This window comes from Phocoena phocoena, chromosome 13, assembly GCF_963924675.1.
Source record: "Phocoena phocoena chromosome 13, mPhoPho1.1, whole genome shotgun sequence".
Classification (NCBI taxonomy): domain Eukaryota; kingdom Metazoa; phylum Chordata; class Mammalia; order Artiodactyla; family Phocoenidae; genus Phocoena; species Phocoena phocoena.
In genome coordinates, this window is record NC_089231.1 from 68,354,952 (window position 1) to 68,375,051 (window position 20,100).

Sequence of the window (20,100 nt, forward strand, 5' to 3'; positions counted from 1 at the left end):
TGTTCCAAACCATAAAGACCAGGAGAAAGCGATCTGTGTGGACAAAACTGAGAAGAAGCACTACCTACCCACTACCTGACAGTCGTCTAGAACGTACCTGAGCCCAGTGCTGGACACAACCATCTCTGTCATCTCAGCCCCACTGTCCCGACACCCTATTCCTAGATCAGAGAGAGAGAGAGATGCAGGAGGCACGGACCGTGGGACCATGAGTCTCTCTCCTAAGTGCAGTGATGAAGCAGGTCGAATCCAGGCTATGCTGCCCCTGTGGCCGGTGCCCCAGAAGAGGCCAAGGGAGAGGCAGGAAGAGTCAGTCAAAGGAAACCACGGGAGAAGTGGTCCCCATGGGCCTCGAGCTCAGAGGGATCTCACGTCCTGGGCACAGAGCGGGGAGGTTTTAGTCACTCACAAGAGGATTACGGTCATCTTGTTGACTCTGACCCTTGAGCTTCTTCTTAAAGATGGAAATCGAAGTAGAAGGCTTATAAAAAATGCTCCAGATTTCCCCCGACGTCCCTGGTTGACGACAGTCCCTAAGGTCCCCTAAGGCAGGAACACGATGGGATCTGTCAAACAAAAATAACTTAATTTTTCAAGTAGAATAGAACAAAGCGTCCGAAAGAACCTACCATCTCATGAGATACCTGCACCTATAAAATGGGACATTCGGTGAGGCGAGGCCTCAGGAAACCTCATAGCTGCCTTTAGAGACCCGAGGGACTGTCATCTGGATGACCTGCGCCCTGTGGGATGGCAGTGCAGTGGGGCAGCTTCCAGCTCAGTGTAATGAAGAACCTTCTAGCTGGAAGGATTATTCAAATCTGGAAAGGGCTGGCCTGAGAGATTATGAGTTTTCAAAATACTTCTTTCTTTTTAAGCAGAAGAACTCTTTTCAAATGACACTTATTCGGAAGTCCACCTAGCTAAACAGGATGAAGGCAAGCCTGCTCTTCTTGGACTGGGACCTGCCTTTCTGCCCACGCCTGCCCTGCCCCCGTGCCAGCCCCTGGCACTGCTTGACAGGGAAGCTGCAGAGGGGCTCCGTGTCAGATGAAAGTCAGACACGGGCTTCGGTGCCTCAGTGTGCAGTGAAGTGCTGGACCCTAGAGAGAGTGTCCTGCGCTCTCCCTGCTGTGGGGGACACGCAGACGGGGCTGTGCCTGAGAGGCTTCCCCAGAATGTGTGAACTGGGACTTAAAAAAAAAAAAGAAAGAGAAACACAGATATAGAAGCCCAGTAGACAATAACAAGGACATTGTTTCCACTGAAAAATGTAAAGTGCAGGGTGGAAAGGCCTATGGGTGGTGCCAAAGAGGCCAAGGGCAGCCTTTACAGGGCAATGGAGGAGACGACATTTAATGTACAAAGAAGTCTGGCAGAGAGCAAGCCAGAAGGTCAGGGAAAAGGTAGCTTTTACAGGACACCAATGCTCAGGAAGGCCTTGAAATGGAGAGAGCCCTTATGTTAATTATATCTCAGTAAAACTGAGAAAAAAGTTTTACTGAGGAAAAGAAAAGAAATGGAGAGAGCCTGGACTGAGAACCACAGGAAAGACAGAGCAGAGGGCTAAGAAAATTAGCACCCCCCTCTGTAGGCACACAAACATCAGTGCATGAACAATCACCCCTTTCCTGGAAGGCAGAACAGTTAAACCTGGACAGCGGAAGTAAGGGGAGGAAATATTTTTTTCCAAATTGGTTGGAACTGAAGGACGAAGTTTTTAAAAGCTTCTTAAATAATTGTTTTTAAATAATTATTAAGCAATAGTTAATAAAATGTTGGAATTCTCTTCCTAAGAATGTCTCACAGTTTCTAGAAGGCATCAGGAAATATGCCTGGTATTGTCCTAGGAATCTTTGCTCTTATGTAAAGATCTCTTCAGGGGGCCAGCACAAGCCAAAAAATGGAAATTGTCCTGTTTTATGCCCAGACTATTTCAATCCTCCTTGAAATCGTATCCTTTAGACCCAGGAGCACACACACAATTCCTCAAACCTAGTGAGATTTGCCCAGTTGTACATTTCACTCTACAGAGAATGAGGAATGTCTATGGCCTCACGCTGCCCAGCACTGAGTGCTTTGGAATCATGTTCTGATATTACAAGTGTTCTCAGACAACTGAAGCGTAGTAGAAAAGGAGCCCTGAGCCTTCCCCTCCTGGAGTTGGATGGCTCTCATACTCACTTGAAAGTGATGTGCAGAAGCATCTTTGCTATGATGGCTGTGACCGTGAGGATAAGGAGCGTTGCCAGGCCATACACTGTCCATCCTGCAAGTGCAAAAGACAGGGGTGATCGGACTGTGTTGTGTGAGCTCACTTTTCAGAAGGAAGTCTGAGTGAGCCCTGGTGGCTCAGAGAAGCAGGCCTGGCTGAGGAGCTCCCTGCAGGTGGGGCTAGCCATGCAACGCAGCTCGAGCTGGGCTGGCCCGGAGTCCCAGACCTTCTGAGCACCTCGACTTGCTCTAGACTCCCTCCTGCAGAGAGGTAGGCAGTGTGGTCCAAAGCACACTCAACTTGGAGCTGAAAGGAGTGGTGCACATTCTGTCTCTACCACTGGAATCACTGTTCGACCACAGACAAATTACATAAACTCTCTGGGCCTCATTTCCTCATCTGAGGAATGGGATGTGTGACTTGTGAAATCCTACAGATACACAAACAATAGGATACACAGGAAGGGGCTCTCCTCCCTGACTTCCTACTGTGAGTCTTGCAGGGGAAAACCTCTAATCCAGGGAATTGCGAATGGTATCTGCAGCTCTACCAGCTTGTAAAGCCTCCAACTTCCTTGGCAGAAAAGAGAGAGTCACAGTCCGTACCCGACCAAGTTAGCCAGCTTGAACCATAAGATCACCACCCTCTCTCCACCTGTCTCCTGCAGGACCTGCCTTCTCAGCTCTGGTGACTATCTGACTCTTCTTTTGCTTTTTGTCTTTCTCCTTCCACGTGTCAGCCACAGGAGGGCAGGGATTTTGTGTGGTTCGCTGTACAATCCAGTGCCTAAGACAGAGCCTGACACCATTAAAGCAATTACACATCTTCCGAATGACTGAATAAACACAGCTCTGGCAACTGCTGATGCACTCAGAGAGCTACAACCTGGGGCCGCAGGAAACACTGGGTTAGCTGATTAATCACCACGTACTCAACGCAGCCGTGTTAGATGCTGGAGGTAAGGACTACGGAATCAAGCTAAAGAGAAAATGTCCCTCCAAGGCCAGGACAAACAGAGTCATGGAGCCAGGACCCCCAGCCCATCTCGGAAAGAGAAACACCTGAGAGAGCTCTGTTTCTGTAACCGCCAAGTGCACTACCCCCAAGCTCTGTGGCTCCCACCTCTTTGATGGTGTCTGGGAACTGCTACCTGGCACGGTCTGGGGTGGGTGGCTGGGGCTGGTGGTGATGACGTAGAGGACTTTGGAGGACCGGGCAGCGCTGACACTGAGGTTGGCCTGCTCTGTGAACACCTCAGCCAGCGTCTGGTTGGCAGTGGGCCTCTCCTGTGGCGGGTCTTCCTTGACGGCTGGAAGATCAAAAGGAATTAGCTGGGGGAAAGCTGGTGGAGACAACGAAGAGGAGGAGGCACTGGTCATGAAGAGAAGGCAGTTTTCTATGGTTCAGTGCTGGGGGCAATTCTTGGCCCCGCTGGCCCCAAAGCAGAACCTGCCAGGCTCTGGCTCCGAAGGAGCCATTTGACGTGTCTCTGCATGGATCCCTGAACGTGCTTTAGGGTTTTCCTACCCTTGTGCCTCTGCAGCTATGGTCCCTCTGCCCCGAAGGCCCTCTTCCTTCCTATCGATCTGCCCCAATTCTACCTGTTCTTTCAGCCTGTCCCACCCGTGAGGAGGCCTCCTCCTCCTTCCTGTAGCCACACACTGACTGAACTCTTCTTGAGGCCCTCGACGTCCAGAACAGAGACTAGGTCACGGACACCTGCTGTGTTCCCATGTGTGGGCAACGAGTTGTGCCTAGCACATGTGTGTTCACATTACAGGGGCAGGAGTGCAGCCCCATGTTAGGAGGGTCTGAAGATGGTAAACCAGGCTTTGGGGATTGGCTAGGATGTTCAGAGGCAGGAGGATGGAGCAAATGACCTCTCTGGAACCTTCCGATTCTGCCAATCTCAGCTCTTTCTTTTAGTTAGTCTTTTAACTCTCCCATGAAAACTGTCATGAGAACGACTAAGACAGCAGAACTCACAGGTGGCACCTCGTCTCTGTATCATGAAGTGGGTACAAGTTATAAAATAGGAGGCGGGAAAACCTGCAAGTTGAGTGGGCAGATCCTGACATACAGTCCTTCTGGCAAGAAGCACCCGAGGTCCACACGTCACAATGAGGTTCAAGGGGAGCCCAAGGAGGCCGAGGTCTTACCTTGGTACAAGACAGCAAATCCCTGGGCCTGATTGACGCGATCAGAGAAGAAATACAAGATGACAAAGTCCAGAGAGATGTTAAAGGACAAAGGCGGGCGGTTCCTCCCGTTGAAACGGACCAGGACGCGGTGGGTGTAGCCGTCCAGCAGCTCCACCATGTCTGCGGAATCCCGGATGTCAAACAAGGCAAAGCTGAAGTAGATGTGGGAGGCTCCCGGGACCCGGATGGTCCAGTAGCAGACCCTCCCTGTGGCGTATGCGTCGGGAAAGTCGGGGGAATAGACCACGGAAGTCATGGCCGAGTAATTCCCACCACAGGCACCGACCAGAGCTGCAGGAGACAAAAGGATACCAGCCCTCAGGCTGGGGCTCGGCCACAGGGCTCACTTTTCAACCTGTTACAAACAAAACTTCCTAGCTGATGGGATCCAGTTTGGGATGTTGTTTTTTGTCTGCAAAACCAGACTGTCTCATGTTTCAGGATTGAATCACAGAATGAATCGCTTAAACCCTGAACAAATGACTGGAGGCTTTTTTTTTTTTTCCCCAGGAGACCTTAAAGTTAGCACACAGCACAGCAGTGCGGCCCCCGGCGGGGGCCAGGCTGGAGTCAGAGAGTCTGGGTTCGGAACCAGCTGGGCCATTGATCCCAGGGGCCATACTTCACATCCAGACCTCTAGCTTCTCACAGCTTTGAGAGTGGAGAGACCACCACCTACCTGCTCTTGTATCACATAAATGTGTGAGGACAGATGAGACAAAGCACATGAAAACAAAGGACCTCTCTGCAGGGGGCACTGATGAGGTAAGGTTGTAAAAAGCCGAGGGCATCCCAAGTACCTTAGGGGTGCGAGGCTCATTTGAGGGGCCACACTTGTTTTTCAAGTGGGAAACTGTGGCACAAGAAATGACTTTCTGCAGAGGGGAAGCTCACTGATCACTCTGCAGCAGCACATTTGATGTCTCTGGACTCCCACTGCTGAGTGGCAGGTTCTGAGTGGCAGATACACTTCACTGTATCTTATGTGCTGAAGTGCAAATAAGATCCTGGAAATGAAAGTCCTCAAGAGGGAGGGTAGGGCTGGGATTTAAAAAGCAGGCTTTGGGGGAGTTCTGCTTCCCTTTAGGATGTAGAAAGCTGCTTTCATCCTAACAATGAGAAAAAGCTCAGAACGTTTCTTCAATGCATTAGAAAGCTGAGGTCTCAAGACAACCAAGGCAATTTAATTCTAAAAAGTAAGAAGCTCCTCTGAGGAGAGTCAGGCCACACAAAGTGTTTCATCGTTGACGGAGCACAAGAGGAAGAGGGGGTCGCCATGAAAGTAAGTAAGAAGAAAGCAGCTAAAATTTTAACAAATTTCTAAAGGCTGAATGTGGGCTAGCCTCTCAGTCCAGGATGCCCGGGGACCCCAGATACAACAGGAGTCTGCACTCACTTGCAAGCAATTCTGTGCAGGCCTCCACCCAGGGCCCACGAGAATGACCAGGGTAGGGCAGGACACCAAAGGGTCCCCATTGGTGGTACCAGTGAGCAGAAGGTGACGGGTAGGAGGTGATGAGCCACTGCTGGGGGACAGGCCTGAAACCCTGCCCTCTTCCAGGACCCTCCTCTCAAAGGAAACAAAAGCCTTAAGCTGCAAGGGGAGGGGCAGCAAACCCTCCTGCTCCCAGGGCCAGCATAGAAGCCCCTGGGGAGGGAGCAGGAGACTCTCTCGTTCCTGTCAAAGTAACCAGGCAAAGACTCATTGCTTCTGGGGGAAGAGCAGAGGCAAAAGCCATCAGTCCCTGGTTGCCTTGAGCCCCAGGATCCTGTACCAATGCCAAGCAGAGGTCTGCTACCCAATGGAGGGGCAGGAGACCCTCTTCTTCCCGGAAGCCCCCACAGATACAAGGCAGTGCTCGGCTGCCGGGAGAGGGGTATTTGGGGATGCTGGAAAGACCCCATCCCTGAGGCCCAGTGACACGACGTGTCTGAGATGGAGGATGGGGCAGGAGAACCAAGAACCCCCAACCACACCACGAGCACAGCGCCAAGTAACAAGCAGCAGAAGTCTACCATCAAGGGAGGGGAAAGGTCACGGGCAAGGAGGAACTGCTCAAAGTTGAGGGTGGAATGGGAACAATGAAAAAACCCCACTGGCATCCCAGGCTCCACACTGAGCATGAGGTAACAGCAGCCATCATGGGAGGAATCTGAAGGTTGACATGCACTGCAGGTGATGACAGGAACAGGGAAACCCAAACCCAGCTCGACCACTGATAGAAAGGCTAAATCAATCCCCACACCAAGCAGGCCTGCCCATTTCCAGGTGTAAATACACCTCCTCAGCCTCTACTATCCTTCTACGTATAGTGTACGGTATTCAATACAATATTACAACACACAAAACATAAAAGCAAGCAAGCAAGAAAGAAAGGAAAATAAAAGACACTGTCGGGACTTCCCTGGCGGTGCGATAGTTAAGAATCCGCCTGCCAATGCAGGGGACACGGGTTCAATCCCTGGTCCGGGAAGGTCCCACATGCCGTGAAGCCCCCATGCACTACAGCTACTGAGCCTGCGCTCTAGAGCTTGCAAGCCACTACTGAGCCTGTGTGCCACAATCACTGAAGCCTGCGCGCCTAGAGCCTGTGCTCCGCAACAAGAGAAGCCAGCGCAATGAGAAGCCCATGTGCCACAACGAAGACCCAAAGCAGCCAAAAATAAACTTATATTAAAAAAAAGACACTGTCAAGAGATAAAACATCTGGTAATCATTTCACAATATATATACATATTGAGTGATTATGTTGTACACCTAAAACTAATAGTGTTATATGTCAATTACATCTCAATTTTTAAAAAAGGAGATAAAACAATCCACAGAACCAGACTCAATGACCCAGACATTAGAACTACCAGACAGAAAATATCTAGGGGAAAAGATGGACAACATGCTTGAACAGATTGGAAATTTCAGCAGAGATATGGAAACTACAAAAAAGAGTCAGATGTAAATTCTAGAAATAAAACAAACAATATTAGAGATGAAGAATTCCTTTGATGGGCTTAGAAACAGATTACACACACTGAGAAAACAATCAACACGCTTGAAAATAGGTCAGTAGAAATTATCCAAAATGAAACACAGAGAAAAAAATAAATAAAAAAGAAGAACAGAGCTTCCAACAGCTGGGGCACAATATCAAACGGTCTAACAATATATAACTGGAGTCCCAGAAAGAGAAGAAAAAGAGAATAAGATAGGAGAAATAGTTGAAGAGATAATGGCTAAGAATGCTCCAAAGTTGATGAAAGGTTATTTAAGAATCTCAGCAATCTTCAGGCAAATAAAACAAAAATTTAAAAAACAAAGGGAATTCCCAGGAGGTCCAGTGGTTAGGACTCGGCACTTTCACTGTTGAGGGCCCAGGTTCGATCCCTGGTCCGGGAACAAAGATCCCACATGCCGTGTGGCATGGCCAAAAAAAGAAGGTGAAATAAGGCTTTCTCAAACAAAAGCTGAGAGAAGCCATTGACAGCAGACCTGCATTAGAGAAAATGCTAAAGGAACTTCTTTAGGCCGAAAGAATATGATACCAGATGGCAAATAAGAACATGAAAAGATGTTCAACATCATTAGAAATTATGGAAATGCAAAGTAAAACCATGAGTTACCACGACACACACGAAAGAATGGTTAACATTAAAAAAGAGACAATACAAAAGTACAGGTGAGGATGAGGAGTAACTGGAAATCTTATACCTTGTCAGCCAGAGTGCAAAATGGTATAATCACTTCAAAAAACAGCTGGCAGTGTCTTATAAACGCTGAATATGCACTTAGTGTATGGCCCAGAAATGCTGTAACTCCTAGGTACTCACCCAAGAGAAATACAAACACACGCTCAAACACCTGTACATGTGTGTGTACAGCAGCTGTACAGCATCTTTATCATAGACTGATGTTTACCGATTGGTAAATGATGAATGAGCTGTGACACATTTGTACAAAGGCATGTTTCTTAGCAATAAAAAGGAACTACTGAAACAACAAAAGTGAATCTCAAAAGTATTTTTCTAAGTGAAAGAAGCCAAACGCAAATGTTTAAGTACTGTATAATTCCATTTATATGACTTTGTTCAGAACACAAAACCATACAGGTGGAACACGGGATCAGTGGCTGCTGAGGGCTGGGGGTGGTGACCACAAAGGGGCACAAGAGAGCTTTCTGAGGTGACAAAAATGTCCTATATTTCGACTGTGTACATATTTGTTGAATCTTACTGGACTATGCAACTAAAAGGGTGACTTTACTATATGTAATTTCACCTCAATAAACCTAAATTAAAAAAATAAAGATTCCTGGGTTCTAATCTTGACTTTACCATGTACTAACTATGAATTTGAGCAAGATACTTATCTTCTGTATACCTCAGTTTCCTCATCTATAAAATGAAATTAGTAATAGTTTCTCCCTCATGAGGTTATAAGAATCAAAATGAGTTGATGCATGTAAAGTGTTTAGTATGAGATCTGGCACAGAGTACAAGCTCAGTTACGTGTTAGTTATTTTATTATTATTATTATTTGAAAAGAAAAAAGTGTCCAAGTTAAACTGATGTTTCAACAGCAAAGGCAGACAAACTCAGAAATTTCGATTCCTAGATGCGTGCCATGCTGACAGTACATCCAATTCAGCAATTTTGAGAACAAGCACATGACATCTATGATGGATTATTAAAGTTCAGTGATAATTCAGGAAAAAAGGAAACTTACATTTCAGATATTAAGGAAACTTAAAACTTACGAATATATTCAAGATCTTATTTTTTGAAGGGGACATTGACCTGACACACAACCTAGGATGTGTCTTTCAGTCCGTGCATGTCATTGTTTAATTGGAAGCATTTTTTTCCTTTCAGTGGCATATAAAATAATGTTGCATCTCACAACTGATGGCATCTTGGAATCTATGAAATACAATTACTAATATAGTCCCAGCTGTCAGATCCTACATGTCCTTAGGCCCTCAATCTTTTTCACCATTAATCTCCTCCCTTCCCACCAAAATGTAAGTTCCATGAGGGCAGGATCTCTATCTGTGGGACTCTGGGCAAGTTACTAAACTTTTATGAGCCTCAGTTTTCTTGTGGGGCAAGTAAAGATAACAGTACCTGCTTCACAGTATTATGAGAATTAAGGGAGAGAATGCCTGGGAAATGGATAGCACAGTGCCCTGTGAATATAGGTGCTCCACTAATGTTACCAAGTAAGACCCAACCTATATGACTCACTTCTCCCTTCAGTGCCTAGAAGCTGAGGGAGGCCAAGAGGGCTGCTTGGGCAGTCCCTGTGACCTGCTGCTGACGCCGGCCTATCTGATCTTCTGTTTGGTTCTGTTAATTCAGTACGTTTAACTCTGGGGGCAGCAGAGGCTCTGAAGCCTTCATCAGCGCCACTTTTACAAAGAGAACACAACCTACTTCAGCAACCTCCCTAAGCTCATGCGAGCCTGCTGGAAAATCAGTCACAGAGCCTGTGACAAATCACTGGATGTGGCAACAAATACTGAGCAGACAGCTTCCGCCCGCTGCCTGAGTAGTCTCTCTCCCGAGGTGGTTGTTCTGAGACACAGAGACTGAAACCTGGTCCCTTTCTCACATCTAACTCTCCTCCAGTCTCTTAGAAGAGGCACCTTTGCCCTCCCAAATTACGGGATAGTCTGCAGTCACCATCTCTGAAATGCTCAGCCTCATCCAGTGGATCATAAGGATCTCCAGGAGGCAGTACTTAAGCTCTTTAAACTATTTTACTCCTAACAGATGAAACTTTACAGATTATTTCTACAGTGCTGCATTTTTTACCTTTCTTTACAAAGCTGTGGGGTATGAATTATGAGTTGGCTGCTGTCAGGGGCCCCTGCCAGTCAACACACATTGGGGCCTCTGAAGACTGGAATAGACAGCCTCTCAGTGCCATTCTTTTTAGTCCTCGAGGGCATGGAAGCCAGAGGGGGCAGTTAGAGACCTGCGGAAGGGGCCAGTTTGATCATAATCTGAACAACTGGGCAAACTTTGTTCACATACTTTTTTTTTTTTTTTGCGGTACGTAGGCCTCTCACTGTTGTGGCCTCTCCCATTGCGGAGCACAGGCTCTGGACGTGCAGGCTCAGCGGACATGGCTCACGGGCCTAGCCGCTCTGCGGCATGTGGGATCTTCCCAGACCGGGGCACGAACCCGTGTCCTCTGCATCGGCAGGCGGACTCTCAACCACTGTGCCACCAGGGAAGCCCTGTTCACATACTTTTAAAGCATTAAACTGGATCTGGTATTATGATCTATTTTGTTATTGTTAATAAAAGGGATTTTTAGCTGCTGAAAATAGAAAAATAAAAAACTGTGGCAAACCTGAGTTTGAATCCTGACTCTGGCACTTATTAGCTTGGACAAATTATTTAATCTTTTGATCCACAGCTTCCTTATCAACTGGGCTGTTGCAAGGATTAAATAACAAAATAAACAAGTGCCCCAGCATCAAGTCTAGCATAAAGCAAGCACTCAATAGAGAGCAATTATTTTCATCATAATTAATTTGTCTTAGGGCACTTTTGTGTGAGGCCCAGTGCTAACTCCTAGATATATTTCTAGTACCAAAGATGATACTTGGTACAAAGATGACTGACTTTAAACCAAATTATTTCCATTTGACGCTCCAGTAGAGGCACTGTGCAAATAAAACATAATTTATCTGCCACACTGAAGATACCCAATAAAAATGTGCTAAGTGAATGAAAGAGTATCACATAAAAACTATACTTATTTTTATTGATATGAAATTCACCATTTTAACCATTTAAAAGAGTACAGTTCAGTGGTATTTAGTTCTGTCACAATGTTGTGCATCCACTGCTACTATCCAATTCCAGGATATTTTCATTACCCCAAAAAGAAAACCCATACCTCCTAAGCAATCATTTCTCATTCCTCCCCTTTCCCCAGCCCTTGGCAACCATTAATCTGTTTTTTGTCTGTATGGATTTGCCTATTCTGGACATTTCTTATCAATGGAATCATTAAATATGCGCCCCGTGCATCTGGTTTCTTTCACTGAGCATCATGTTTTCAAGGTTCCTCATGTTGTGGCAGGGGTCAGTAATTCATTTCTTTTTGGGGCTAAATAATATTCCATTGTATGGACACACCACATTTTGTTCATCCATTTGTCAGTTGATGGACATCTGGGGTCTTGCTACTTTTTGGCTGTTACGAATAATGCTGCTATGAACATTCATGTGCAAGCTTTTGTGTGAACATATGTTTTCAGCTCTCTCGGGTATATTCTTAGGAGTGGAATTACTGGGTCATAAGATGACTCTGTTTCACGTTTTGAGGAACTGCCAGACTGCTTCAAAGGAGCTGAGCCATTAACATTTATACCAACAACGTACAGGGTTTCAATTTCTCCATATTCTCACCAACACTTATTTTTCATTTAAAAAAATTAACACTATATTCTGTTTAAAGTAGAAAAACAGGTAGTGAACCCACACACCCTGCTTCTGTTTACTGTCTATGCCCACGGCTTGCTGGTGGTGTGAGTCCTGGCAAGTTATTTATCCCCTCCACAACCTAGGACTCTCTTCCTCTCCACAACCTAGGACTCTCTTCCGTAAAATGAGAGGGATAATAATGCCTTCCTCAGATGGCTGCCAGGAGGGCCCAACGTGACAATTCTTACAAAGCCTTACATACTAGGGACTCAGTATTTTTCTCCTTATTTTTTTTACTTAAGAGTATACCAGGCACTCTGTAAGGTCAGCCAACATACTCTCCTGGGTTGGGGTGTTGAGGCAGAGGATTTTATAACAATGAACTCTGGAGATGAAAGGCTAAATGGACGTGCAACACATATTATTTGCCAACTATTCTCCCTTAAACATTAGCTGAGGTGCAGCCTTTAACAGAGGTACTAACACTGAGCAAAACAGGATGTATAGGAAGCCACTGGCAGTCTCCAGTGGGCACACAACTAAAAAGACCAAAAATTAACCACGTGAGTTCTGCTCGCCAATCCTCCCACTGTGCCCCCCCACACAAAAAAACACATTTTTGACAGTGTCTAAGCTGTAACCTGTGAAAGCATCAGTTATAAACTCAGGCTGGGTTTTACAGACACCATACGTAGTGGCTGAATCATGTCCTCCAAAAAGATATGTTTAACTCCTAATGCCTGGTGTCTGTGTTGGTGACCTTATTTGAAAACAGGGTCTTTACACATGTTATCAAGTTAACTGAGGCTGTACTAGATTAGGGTAGACCTAATCCAATGACTAGTGTCCTTGTAAGGAGGCACAGAGGGAAGTCAGTCACGTAAAGAAGACAGAGACCGGAGTGATGCAGCTACAAGTCAAGGAATGCCGAAGACTGCCAGCAATGACCGGATAGTAGGAAGAGGCAAAGGAAGATTCTTCCCTGGAGCCTTCAAAGGGAACATGGCCCTGACAACGCCTTGATTTTGGACTTCTAGGCTCCCAAACTATGAGAGAAGAAATTTCTGTTGTTTGAAGCCACCCAGTTGGTGATAATTTGCTATGGCAGCAGCCCCAGGACATTGACGTACCACATGACATTCTGGCTTAAAACTGAGCCACTCAGCCTAGTCAAGATGTCAGCATCTAATCTAGCCTGGGGACTAACAACACTGTAGACTCTACAGTGTGTCTCAGTAAGCTCAAGCCTTTCCCTTCGTCTGCCTCATCTGTGACTATCTCCTTTCTGCCATCTTAAAATCTGGCGCTGCACTGGTACGAGGGCGCTTGCGAAGTCTCATTACCACCGCGTAGATGTGGGTGGATTACGGGGGATCAAGTGGGCCAGCGGTTGAAGAGGTCAAGGTCCCAGGCCATACCCCGTTTAGATGCTCTGCCCTGGCCAGCATCTCACGGAGTGGCGGGTCAGGGAGGAGACGGGTGGGTCAGGGCACACTCAGTACCAGGCCTGGAAAGACAACTCGAAGCTTTGCATCTCTTCTCTGCTCTATCACAGTAAGATATAAATCTCAGATGCCTCAGAAAACACTAAAAGGGCTTGCAAATTACATTAAACAAGAGGATCTTAAAGCTGATACTGAACCATTACATCAGTGTCCCTATTATCTTTTCTAGGTTGTCTGAGCATCTCACAATAGGCCAGGGCACAACTGTAAGTAATTACTTGTTAAACGTCTGTGCTCACTTCTAGAGTCTTCTGGTTCAGTGCTGTATCCCCAGGGTCTGGTCAGTGCCTGCCTGGCCTGCAGAAGGTGCTTAATAAGTATTGCCAAGTGAATGAATGGATAACGGGGAGGGAGGAAGCAGGGGCAGGCTGGTTCCCCTGGCCCAGGGTTCCTGTGCCTTGGACAGTGCCAGGCACAGGGCATACTCACTGTCAAAGACGATGATCCTGCCATCGCCCCCACAGGGCTGGGTGTGATCCCCGAAGCAGACGCTGTTGCACTCAGTACTGGCTGCCTCCCCGTACTTCCAGTAATCAGGACTGTTTCCACAGAAGCAAGCATAGCCTGACTCCATCCCGGCAAACTGCCACGACAGAGAAGCAGCACTTGGTAAGCGTCAGTCAGGGGTGTCGGTGGCCTGAAGGAGCCTGGCAGGTTTGGCCCCCAGCAAGCAAGCACTTCGTCTTCCCAGCCCATGTTCCCCAGGGACCTCTGCCTCATCCCACCCTCACCACACTTCATTACATGTAGACTGGTAACTACACACCACCACGGTGCTTCCCCTTCAGTAAGCATCCCTTATTAATGTTTGCATTTCTACTGTATTTAAGTAAGTTAAAGGCAGGGGGGAATCTCATTAACTTGAAACATTAATAATAATAACAGCTAACCATTTTATTGAATGTTTACTATGTGCCAGGTGGTAAATGCTTTAAAGTTAGTACTCACAGAAAACTTACTCTAGACCCCATTTAACATTTTTATTTTTTATATTACCATACAGTACGACTATTTATATGGTACACAGTCCTATGAATTTTAACCTATGTATAGATTTGTACACCCACCACTACAATCAGGATACAGAATAGGTGCATCACCCCAGGAACCTTCCTTGTGCTATCGCTTTATATGATAGTTCTCCCTCTAGAACCCCTGGCAACCACTAATTAGTTTTCTACACTATAGTTTTATCTTTTCGAGTATGTCATACACTATAGACTGAATGCCCGTGTCCCCCCCGACCCCCGAAATTTATATGTTGAAAGCTAATTCCCAATGTGATGGTACTTAGTGGTGAGACCTCTGGGAAGTGAGGGCTTGTTCTCATGAATGGGGTTAGAGCCTTTATAAAAGAGACCCCCTTGCCCCTTCTGCCATGCGAGGACACAGTGAGAAGATGGCCATCTATGAACCAGGAAACGGGCCATCACCAGACACCAAATCTGCCAAAGCCTTGATCTTGGACTTCTCAGCCTTTAGAACCATGAGAAATAAAATGCTTGGTTTAAGCCAACCATTTTGTAACAGCAGCCAGAATGGACTAAGACACTGTATACTGTACATGGAATCATACAGTATGTTATGTTTTGAGAGTGGCTTCTTTCACTCAGCATAATGTCTCTGAGGTTCATCCAAATTGACGCATGTATTTTATAATTTGCTGAGCAGTAGTCTGTTGTATGAATGTACCACAGTTTGTTAATCCATTGGGTTGTTTTTAGTTTTTCATAATTATAAAATAGAGCTGCTATAAACATTTGTGTAGATTTTTGTGTGAACATAAGTTTTCCTTTCTCTAGGGTAAATACCTAGAAATGAGATTTCTGGGTTGTAATTTCTCTACAACCTCACTAACACTTGCTTTTGTCATTTAAAAAAAATTACAGCTGTCCTAGGTTACTTATTATATGAAGTGGTATCTGATTGGTTTTGATTTGCATTTCCCTAAAGACTAGTAATATTCAGCATCTTTTCACGTGCTTACTGGCCATTTGTACATCTTCTATGGAGAAATGTCTATTCAAATCCTTTGCTCATCAGGGCTTCCCTGGTGGCACAGGGGTTAAGAATCCGCCTGCCAATGCAGGGGACAAGGGCTTGACCCTTGGTCTGGGAAGATCCCACATGCCTGGAGCAACTAAGCCCGTGAGCCACAACTACTGAGCCTGTGCTCTACAGCCTGTGAGCCACAACTACTGAGCCCACGTGCCACAACTACTGAAGCCTGCGTGCCTAGAGCCCATGCTCCACAACACGAGAAGCCACCACAATAAGAAGGCTGTGCACCGCAACGAAGAGTAGCCCCCGCTAGCCACAACTATGCCGTGGAGCAACTAAGCCCATGCACCACAACTACTGAGCCTGCACTCTACAGCCTGAGAGCCACAACTACTGAGCCTGCATGCCACAACTACTGAAGCCCGCGTGCCTAAAGCCCATGCTCCACAACAAGAGAAGCCACCGCAATGAGAAGCCTGTGCACCGGCAACAAAGAGTAGCCCCCGTTAGCCAAAACTAGAGAAAGCCCATGCGCAGCAACAAAGACCCAATGCAGCCAAAAATAAATAAATAAATAAATATTTTTTAAAAAATCTACAGATCGTTTGCTCATTTTTTAGTTGGGTTGCTTGTCTTTTTATTGTCACATTGTAAGAGTTCTTTATATATTCTGGGCATTAGATTTTTATTCAGATATATGTTTTGCAAATATTTTCTCTATTCTGTGAGTTGCTTTTTCACTTTCTTAATAGTGTCCCTGATACACAGACGTTTTAAATTTTGATGAAGTCCAATTTACCTATTTTTTCTTTGTTTGTTTGTGCTTTTGGTATCATAACTAAAAAAACCACTGCCTAATCCAAGGCCATGTATATTTGTACCCATACTTCTTTCTAAACTTTTATAGTTTTAGCTATTACATGTAGGCCTGTGATCCATTTTTAATTAATTTTCATATGTAATATGAGGTAGGGGTCCAAATTCATTCTTTTTCCATGTGGATATCCAGTTGTCCCAGCACTATTTGTTGAAAAGACTATTCTTTCCCCATTGAATGATATGGCACCCTTGTCAAATATCAATTAGCCTTGGGACTTCCCTGGTGGCCCAGTGGTTAAGACTTTGTCTTCCAATGCAGGGGATGTGGGTTCGATCCCTGTTCAGGGAGCTAAGATCCCACATGACTCAGGGCCAAAAAACCAAAACATAAAACAGAAGCAATATTGTAACAAACTTAATAAAGACTTTAAAAAAATGGTCCACATAAAAAAAAAACTTTAAAAAAAATCAATTGGCCTTAAATAAATGTATGGGTTTATCTCTGGACTCTAAATTCTATTCCATTGGCTTATATATCCATCTTTATGTCAGTACTATAGCTATTTTTTCAGTAGTATAATTTGAAGTTATGATGTGATGTAAGGACAGGGGTTCCTGTTTTTCATAAAGAGCTCCAGTTCTCCAGAACCATTTGTTGAAAGACTATCCTCTCTCCCACTGAATTACCTTGGCATCTCTGTTGAAAATCAATTGTCCATCTAAGTGCAGGTCCATTTCTGGACTCTCTATCCAGTTCCATTGATCTATAACAAAGGTTGGAAAACTCCTTCTATAAAAAGTCATACAGTAAATGTTTTCAGCTTTGTGGGTCACACGGTCTCTTCTCAATGACTAAACATGAAAGCAGGCTTGGACAATATATACAGGAATGGGTGTGGCTGTGTGTCAATAAAACTTTTTTTTTTTTTTTTACAGAAATATGTGGGTGGTAGGATTTGGCCCACATGCCAAATCTGACTCATGATCTATGTGACTATTTGTATGCCAATACTACTGTCTTGATTACTGCAGCTTTACAGAAAGTCTTGAGATCATGCAGGGCAAGTCCTCCTAGGATGATCTCTTTAAAAATTATTTTGATTATTCTAAGTTCTTTGCCTTTCCATATAAATTCTAGGATCAGCTTGTCAATTTAAAAAATCTGGTATGATTTTGATTAGGATTGTATTGAATCTATTGATCAATTTGGGGAAAACTGACATTATAACAATACTGAGCCTTCTGATCTATGAACAATGTCTATGTCTCCATTCATTTAGATCGTCTTTAATTTTCCCTTGCCATGTAGTATTCAGTGTATAGGTCTTCAATATCCTTTGTTAAACTTATTTCTGTTATTTATGCTACTGTAAATGGCATTTAAATTTTTGTTTTAATTTTTAAAATAAAACTTTAATTAAAAATTATTTTTAAAATTAATTTTTAAATTGAAAATTTATATTTAATTGTTCACTTTTAGTATATAGAAATGCAACTAATTTTTGTATATGACCTTATAAACTACAACCCTGCTAAATCTACTTATTAGTTCTAATAGCTTTTTCATAGATTCCTTATGTCTACATACATGATCATCTTGTCCATAAATAAAGAAAATTTTACTTCTCCCTTTCCAACCTACATGCCTTTTGTTTACTTTTCTTTCCTTATTTTATTGGAAAGGACCTCCAATACAATGCTGATCAGAAGAAGTGGCAGTGGGCCTCACTGTTTGTTCCTGATCGTACATGTAAAGCACTGAACCTTTCAGCACTGAACATAAATTTAGCTTTAGCGTTTTTGGTAGATGCTCGTAATCAAATTGAGGAAGTTCCCTTCTCTTCCTAGTTTGCTTATGACTTTTCTATTAATGGGTGTTGTGTTTTCTCAAATACTTATGCTGTATTTTCATTTTGAAATAATTCCAAACCTATAGAAAAATTGCAAGAATAATACAAAGAACTGCCCTTTCCCTCTCACCTAGAGACCCACATTCAAGTTGGCAACTGCCTTTGTAGAAAAGGATCCAATCCAGCATCACAGACATACTTAGCTGTCGGGTCTCCTCAGTCTCCTTCAATCTGGAATAGCTGCAGGCCTTCCTTGACCTTTGTGACCTTAACATTTCTGAAGAATAAAGGCTATTTTGTAGAATGTCCCTCGTTTCAGATTTACCTAGTGTTTCATGCTTATATTCATATTACGCATTTTTGGCAGACAATCACCAAAGTGATGTCATGCTCTTGACAGGTCAGGTGAGACACAATGTCTAGTGGTCCCATCACTGGTGATACTAACTTTGATCACCTGCATATGGTAGTGCACGCCAGTTTTCTTCACTGTAGAATTACTTGTTTTCCCTTTATGGTAGTATTTTGTGGGGAGATCTCTGAAGCTATATAAATATCCTATTCCTCACGCAACTTTCACTCACTAGTAAAACTTTTACTCACCATCCATGAGGATGTGGAATATTTACATACCTTGATATTTGTTCTCTGAATCAATTATTACTATGATGGTGGCCAAATGGTGAATTTTCTAATTCCATCATTTCTTCTACATTTATTAGTTGGCATTCTCCTGTAAGGAAATGCTTTTCTTCTCCTCATTTATTTGTTCACTTTTTTTTTTAACATCTTTATTGGAGTATAATTGCTTTACCATGGTGTGTTAGTTTCTGCTCTATAACAAAGTGAATCAGCTATACATATATCCCCATATCTCCTCCCTCTTGCATCTCCTTCCCACCCTCCCTATCCCACCCCTCTAGGTGGTCACAAAGCACCAAGCTGATCTCCCTGTGCTATGTGGCTGCTTCCCACTAGCTATCTATTTTACATTTGGTAGTATTCAGTTATTTTTTTACATCAGCGTGAATTTGCAGATTCTTATTTTATTTAATGGAGTATATTTATTATTCTTATTATTTGTTTTGAAGCTCAAATTATGTTAGATTTAGCCAGTGGGAGTCCCTCCAAGTGGGTTCCTGTGTCCTTTTGACAAGTCCCTCACATTCCTTACTTTCTTGTACAAGATGTTTCAGGATCATCTTGTGCTTTCTCAGAAAAAAAAACCCAACAACCTTATCTTGTGATTTCTCTAGAATCAGCAATTTTCTCCAAGGAGCCCTAGTTCTTTTTAATGGAGAACAGTATTTATAAACCAAGATATGAGTGCTAAATGTGACCTTTACTACCAGTGTGGCACTGTTCCCAGGCCTTTTCAGTGGACAGACCTAGGAAATATACATGTATATACATACATACACATACACACACACTTTTATAGTTAAATTTACTTCTCTCTATATATGTATCAGAAACCATGCACTATACTAATAACTTCAATCCCTGTCCAACACTATAGACTTCATTCCAGTTTTCCCTGGCTTTCTTCTCTAATAATGAGAAACCTGGCTCCCATTATCCTCAATATAGTTACTTATATGCTCAATCTTTTGCAAGCAACCAATCGCTTGATCACGTTGGGCTAACTGCCTTGCTCAGCTACCTGCCCCACAGAGGCCCTGAACCCTGCCAGTCTATTTTCCTCGCTTGGGCCTGATTAATGATCTTTTGACTGAAGAAGGAAGGAAGGAGGAAGGAAGGAAGGAAGGAAGGAAGGGAGGGAGGGAGGGAGGGAGGGAGGGAGGGAGGGAGGGAGGGAGGGAGGGAGGGAGGGAAAGACTTTTCTTTGATATAATAAACAAGAGCATTACTGAACCTTAATGGCCGACGAATGAGTTTCAGATAGAAGAATGGATAGGAAGGAAAGAAACTATTTTGGACTGGTGCCCAGGCTAGGGCACCCTAATGTATCAAAGAAGTAACCACTACCTTGGCTTATTCCCAGATCCCCCAGGGAGCCAGAGATGTCTCTGCTCATAACATGCAGGGGCTCAAGGACACATGTAACTGTGCTG

At 44.3% G+C, this 20,100-nt stretch overlaps 1 protein-coding gene across 1 annotated transcript in view; it reads right to left on the reverse strand.

The window, feature by feature from the left end:
- Positions 1-397: 397 nt before the first annotated feature.
- KREMEN1 (kringle containing transmembrane protein 1) overlaps positions 398-20,100 on the reverse strand; it is a 60,328-nt gene continuing 40,625 nt past the window's right edge. The window contains exons 5-9 of the mRNA XM_065890322.1: positions 13,785-13,938; positions 4,375-4,707; positions 3,366-3,524; positions 2,185-2,269; positions 398-566 (exon numbers count right to left, since the gene is read on the reverse strand). Coding sequence (XP_065746394.1) covers positions 398-566; positions 2,185-2,269; positions 3,366-3,524; positions 4,375-4,707; positions 13,785-13,938 — 900 coding nt within the window. The remainder of the gene's footprint in view (positions 567-2,184; positions 2,270-3,365; positions 3,525-4,374; positions 4,708-13,784; positions 13,939-20,100) is intronic.